General features: G+C 51.5%; 1 protein-coding gene across 1 annotated transcript; it reads right to left on the reverse strand.

Annotated features, from left to right (window-relative positions):
- Positions 1-835: 835 nt before the first annotated feature.
- Positions 836-6,162, reverse strand: ESPNL (espin like). The gene is made up of 2 exons (XM_006133744.4): positions 6,020-6,162; positions 836-3,665 (listed from the first exon to the last, which is right to left on the reverse strand). Exons 1-2 carry the CDS (start codon positions 6,071-6,073, stop codon positions 2,067-2,069), a joined length of 1,653 nt encoding a protein of 550 aa, XP_006133806.4. The 5' UTR covers positions 6,074-6,162; the 3' UTR covers positions 836-2,066.
- Between the last annotated feature and the right edge of the window lie 497 nt (positions 6,163-6,659).

Here is a 6,659-nt window from a genome sequence, read left to right on the forward strand (position 1 = left end):
TTTCGCTGGCTGCCCATCAGTCATCTCCTGCTGCCCCCTGCCTCTGCTGTGACTTCTGTAGGTCAGTCTGTCAGGCTACATTTACACTACCCCAGGGAGTTGCCCCTAAGGTACACAACCTCAGCTATGTGAATAATGTTGCTAGAGTCAGTGTACCTTAGGTTGATAACCTGCAGTGTCTACACCATCTGGGGGTCAATGGGAGACATTCTCCTGCCGACTTACCTGACCCTTTTCATTCAGGATAGAGTAATGGGATCAACTGGAGAGAATCCGTGTTCAATCCGGTGGGTCATCACTAGACCTGCTAAATCGTCCACTGATGCATTGATCTCCACTCCATCGATCCCAGCTATAGTGTAGATGTAGTCTCAGTGATTTTTAACTCTCAGCAGGCTGGATGGGAACACTGTCCCTCCATAAGTGAGTTCTGTATTCCTAATAATAGAGCCTTGTGCTGACACAAAATTTGTATCTGCATCTGCATCGCATCTGTATCCACAAAAATGAGCTGCTGCTACCAGGATCCACATCCATGGATACCTGTGGATATAAAGCAGATAGCTGCAGATTTACAGGGCTCTATGCCTATTTAGCCCTATGCTTGAACAGTGAGAAGGAGCAGATTAAACCAGACTAGGGATCCTTAGGGAGAGGACACACCTGGCTGGGACCTCTCTTATTTTCACAGGGCTCTGGCATTCGAGCTGCAGGCTTAATGAGACTATTTCAGCTGAGGGTGACCACCCCATTTGGGACAGGCTAAGCACAGCCCAGCTCCCCGTTATTTATACGATAAAGATATCAACACTGATAACAGCATTTCACTGCCCTGTAGTCAATATTACGCGATCTGTAACCCAACACCAGCCAGAGTTGATCACTTTGAGCCACACAGCTCTGTCTGTTGGATCGCTAGGTGTGGTCATGAAGGTTTGCTCCTGAAGTCTCTCCCTTGCCACAGGAGAGCTGCCACGGGAGAGCATTCGGACCCTGCTTACATGTGTAAATGAGAAGACAACTGGACCCAGTCCCAGCACCGGTTCACAAGCATCCACAGTCCCTTAGTTGTAAACTTTGCCCATTTCTGGTGCCTGACTTGTGGCTCACCTGCCATTTATGTCCTCCCTTTGAGGCCCTTGGTGAGATGATGCACCCCCCACTCACAAAAAAGAGGGGCACCTCCTGCTTGAGTCAAGAATGATGCTTGAAGCACAAGCTAGAGATTACCTGAGCCGCTCCCTCCCCTGCTTCCCTGGAACTCCCCGCTCCTGCCTGCTGCCTATTACAGATCCTCCCCAGGCCAGAGCATTGCTCGGCTTTAATGACCCACAGCTCCTCTCCTGAGCTCATCACAGCACTTTCCATTGCCCCAGGTGCTCCACATGTGCCTGCCTGTGCAGGCCATGTCAGTCTCTGCGCAGACCCGGAGACAGCAAGGAAGACGTATGCAGAGCCATCAATCTCTGCTGGCCTTCCTATGGCAGTGCAGTCTGTCCTGCTGCCAATCATTTCCTTGGCTGGCATTGCTAATTGCCCTTGACTTTGTCCTTCGATGCTCCCTGTACTTGTCAAGGTATCCCACAGTACCAGAGTCTGTGAGTGTTTGTGCAGAGGGCAGCCCTTTGGCAGGTTCTGCTTCCACAAGGTTTAAGGTCATACTGTGCAGATGAACAATCGTGGGAGAGTCTCCAGCGAGAGATGTAACAGCTAATCCTGGCCTGCTCACACAGCAGAGGAGGGTGGCCTGGGGTGTAGGGGATAGGTGGAGAACTGTCTTATTTAAGAGATGGCAGCTGATTGGAAAAGAAGAGGCATTCCACCTTAATACCTGAATAGGCCAAGAGCCTTGGAGGAGATTGTCAGAAGTACAATAGGAGCTGGGTACCTAATTAATATCTGTGCTTTTGAAAATCATCCTGCTAGTTTTGAAATCTCTCCCTCAGCCCAGGCAGTCTGCTGCATGTGGAGTTTCTGAGCCCCTCAAAGCTTATTCATTGCAGTGTTTGAGAGATGGGGAGGAGGAGAAGCTAGATGTTCTGGGAGCAATCCAGCCCCACAAGCTCTCATTCACTCAAAGCCTGGGAAGGCAGTTCTAACGTGTGCAATTCCTCAAAGTCAAAGATCTCGGCTTCTTTCTCCTTCCAGAAGGCAAAACTGCGGTCAATGTACCTGCAGATCTCATTGCTGCTGAAGCTGCCAAGCTCAGAAGAGTTTCCTGGATCATGTCCTCGCTGCTTGAGAGAAGTGCTCTGGAGCCCAAATCTGGACACTGGCTTTAGAGCGCATTCCGCTGACTCTCTTCTTGGTTTGAGCTCCCTGGCAGGGTCCTTGGCATTACCAAAAAACCTGATCTTAATGTCCTCAAAGCTGTCTTTCCAGCCTCGCTTGCCAGCACTGATTTCATCAGTCACGGCCTTGTGGAAGGCTCGCACAGTCTCCCAGCGATGTCGACCCAAGTGGTCAAACACCTCAAAGCACAGCAGGTGCCTCATCTTGCGTTCCTCCTGAGGAAGGTCCAGCTCCAGGATGTGGAAGTAGCCGAGCATAAAGAGGTCAAGGGTTAGGCTGTTGTAATCAGTGGCCACCCCTCTGATGCAGGGAAGGAACTGCTCTGGGGAATAGACAGCCTGGTGGCGGTTGAGGGGCTGGATCTGTGGGGAGGGCACCTGAGAGATGATGTCTTTCCAGTTGCTTATCAGATTCTTGATGGTGTTCCTTTGCTGAATTAAACAGCCCAGTTTGCCCAATTCCTCCACCAGCTTCTCTTTAGGAATCCGTTCCTTTCTGACCACTGCAGCGCCTTCCACCTCTCCCATTTTCCTGTCCCTTTGGGACTCCAGTGTTTTCCTGGCCATGGTTTTTAAGGAAGGTGTATAAGCAGATTTCTTCCAGTGGTTCAGAAATAGCATCACTATTCGTTCTTTCCTGAGGCTAATGGACTCTGCCACTGGGACAAGAAACCTGCTCGTGTCAGAAAAAGCCTCTTTGCAGGTGACCCCAGAGTCACTGGCATTCTCCGCATCTTGAAACGCATAATCTTCACAGAGTGGTTTTCTCTGGTTCTCACTGGTGCTCCACTGTGTCTGAGGACTGACATCCTCACCTGGCCAGCAGGCTCCTGAGTGTTCCCAAGGCATGGCCTCTGCCCCTCGGAGCTCTGAGGCCATTCTTCGGCCTGGGAGAACTTGTTTCTCAAAGTTACCCCTCAGCTTCCTGACAGAGACGCCACACTCCAGGATCTCCCTCTCTGCGCTGCCACTGGCAGGGTGCTTCCCCTCAGCAGGCTCTGATGGTACTTGAGGGCTTGGCATCTCCTCCTTTCTCAGGCTGTTTGCATTAGAGAGCAGTACAGACATGCTTTTCACCACTCCAGAGATGCGGCTGCACCAGTCTGGGAGCGCCTCGCCATCCTGGTGCAGGAACTGGCTGTTGATGGTGATGTTGACAATGGGGGCAGGAAGGACAGTCTGCAGCTCCTCCGCCAGACGCCCCAGCTCGCTCTCGCACTCCTGACACCTTTTTCTCAGTTGTAGATTCTCAATCTGCTTCTCCAAGTAAAGTATGTCATCCTCAGCCAGCAGCTCCCCGAAGGGGCCCAGGATGCCATTGTGGGTCTGGGAGTACCTCCAGTCCCCCACCTCCACTGAACTGCCTCCACTGCCCTACATGTAGGAGACAGAAAGTGAGAAACTGTAGGAGGTCACTAATGTAATCTAGAGCCAAGGCTTCAAGAGACGCCCCCCTCCACACACAAACCCCATGTGACACCCCAGCTATGATGGATGTGCATGTAAGTTTTGACGCCCACAGCTCCTGCAACTGATGATTAGAGAGGCTGAGACCACTAAAGAAGACAAAGGGGCCACCTCCTTAACATGCAGGTCTTAGACCCCTCCTTGAATCATAGAATCTTAGAAGATTTGGGTGGAAGAGCCCTCCGGCGCTCATCCATTCCAAACCCCTGCTCAAAGCAGGACTAACACCAACTCAATCATCCCAGCCAGGGCTTTGTCAAGCCGGGCCTTAAAAACCTCTAAGGGCATGTCTACACTTCAAAGTTAATTTGAAATAACAGCAGTTATTTCAATAAACTTTAATAGCATCTACCCAGGCAAACCACTATTTCGAAATAAATTCCAAATAGTGGAGCCCTTATTTCGAATTTGGTAAACCTCATTCTACAAGGAGTAACGCCAAATTCGAAATAGCTATTTCAAATTAAGTGCTGTGTAGACACTTAATTCGAAATAGGGGGCCTCCAGCCCTTCCCAGGAAGCCCTTGTGGCCACTCTGGGCACAACCATGAAAGCTTACTCTCCTCTCCCCAGCCCTGGAGACATTAAAGGGATAGACCCTGGCCACAGTGCCTGTGCCAGCTCCAAGCCTGCCAGCTCAGAGCCAGCAGTGGCCACCAGGGCCCCTGACCCAGTGGCCCCAAAACATGAGCCCGCAAGCCACTGGCAGCCAGCCCTCCACTGCTCCCCAGGAGCAGTCTGCCAGCTCCCAGGAGCCTGACGGGCTGGAGAAGGCAGGCGTATTCCTGGTCCAGGGTGGAGATCATGGACCTTATTCAGGTTTGGGGTGGATGCCCCCAACGTCCATGATCTCAGCCCTAGATAGAGGAATGCAGCTGTCTATGGCAGGATAGCTGCCAGCCTGGCCACTAAAGGCCACATGCGAACCCAGGAGCAGGTTTGCATGAAAGTCAGGTTGGTCTGGTGAGACCCCCAATCCTGAGCCCTTAGCTTCCCCCCCCCCTTCTTCCCCTTGCTTCCCCCTTCCAGCTCCCTCCTCCCAGGTTTCCCCCTCCCCTCTCCCATCCTCTCTCTTCCCCTCTCCCACCTTCTTTTTCCCAGTCTCCCCAGAAGCTCATCCCTCCCACCCCTAGTTTTGTTCAGTTTCTATTTTTGAACACAAGTGTCTTTTATTTGACATCAGGAAGGGGGACTAGAGAGGGGTAAGTGGAAGGACATGAGGGAGGAATGTGGCACGAGCCCCCGGTGGAGAGGACCTGGGAGGCTCTGAGGGCTCCTCATGGTGGACGCTCTCCCTCAGGGCCTCCTGGATCCTGACAGCCCCCAGATGGCAGCCTGCAGCAAGTGCAGCCGGGCTAATGGCACCGACCCCACAAGACGCACCAGCGTGCCCAGGGGCAGCTCTGGCTCCATGTGGCTGAGTGCTGTGATGTGCCGAGTGTGGGCACTCAGGGCTCTCCAAGACAGGACTGCTTTGCTGTCCCTCATCGAGGTAGACAAGCAAACGGGGAACTCTGAGAACTGTCTATCCGGGGTGGGGGTCGGGTCCCTTTAAGCACGGAGCTCAGTTAGCCTCAGGCAGCAGCCCCACACACTCAAGTCCTAACCTGATGTCCTGCAGCACTGGTTCCGGCCAGCCTGAACTTTGGTTCAGGGTCCACTTAGTGTGGACACGCTATTTCGAAATAGCAAAACGGAACACACTGCTGCAGACGGCTTGAGAAACTCTCTGTGACTTGTTCCAAAGGGCGTGTTGGCCTGAAAGTCATTGTCTTTTCTGAGTGCACAGTCCTTATTCTGGGACCAAGTAGATTTCATTGGGTCTTTACAATGGCGCTGAATCATATGGTTCAGACAGACAGGGTTTTCACTGAAATAAGCATTTAGAGTTTTCCTTTTGAAAAATTGTTTTTGGTAAGAAAGATTTTGGTTTGAATTGAACTGGAATGCTCCTCAGAAATCCATTATGTGCAAGCCCTTGTGTGCTGAACTTTAAATCCGGAGGTCTGGGCCCTGCCCTACGCTGGGACTGTGAGTTGAACCCTTGTGATGGTTTACTGGTGACTATATCAGCAAAAGAAAATCGGGGTGCAATGATCTCATGCAATTAAAGCTCAGGACTGAGGTAAGGCATGACATGCCTGAGAAGAAATTAAGGTGTAAGCTGGGGAGAAGCAGAGAGGAACAGGACAAAGAAGAAGAAGATGATAAAGACTTTCCAACCCGGCCTACAAAAACCAGTTCTCAGCTCAGTAACATACCTTCCTACCCATGCTTTCTTCTCCTTCCAGTCGAGCCTGCAGCTTCCTCACCATCACTTGCCGCTTCCACTCAGGAATCAAGTGGCCTTTTTCGTCATGAGTGGGCACACAGGCATCGAGGTCTGACGAGTTTGGCACATCTAGTGTTGTGGAGATGCAGCTGCTCTGCACAAGATTTGCTGGTGCAGTTTTCTCACCCTGAACAGTGATAGGAGTCACAGCTCATGTTTTTGCAGTACAGCTGGTTTTTAAGAGGCCTTCATGCAATTTACCAGAGGGAGATGAAGTAAGAACACATTGGGTTACATCCTTCTGCCTATGCGGGCTGGCTTGCTCGACTCAGACAGAGAAAGCAGCACTAAGAAGGAAGGTGGGTATTTGCCTTGTGTAGGAGTGGCTGTCATCTATTCCTATATAAGAGAGGTGCTGGAGCTGGTCAAGGGGTAGTGTGGGCTGGAAGGGACTATGTATGTAACCCTGGGCTAGCAGAATGGCCACTAGGAGCTGTTCTAGCCAGCATAGCTGAGATTGACCTTGAGACTGCTCTAAGATACACTGGGAGTCAAACGGACCCCTGGGTGCATGCGGGACCAAAGCATATATAGGGGGTTTTAAGCCACCATTTTGCCCTCTCCTGCTC

Source organism: Pelodiscus sinensis, chromosome 10 (assembly GCF_052426305.1).
Source record: "Pelodiscus sinensis isolate ZL-2025 chromosome 10, ASM5242630v1, whole genome shotgun sequence".
NCBI classification, from domain to species: domain Eukaryota; kingdom Metazoa; phylum Chordata; order Testudines; family Trionychidae; genus Pelodiscus; species Pelodiscus sinensis.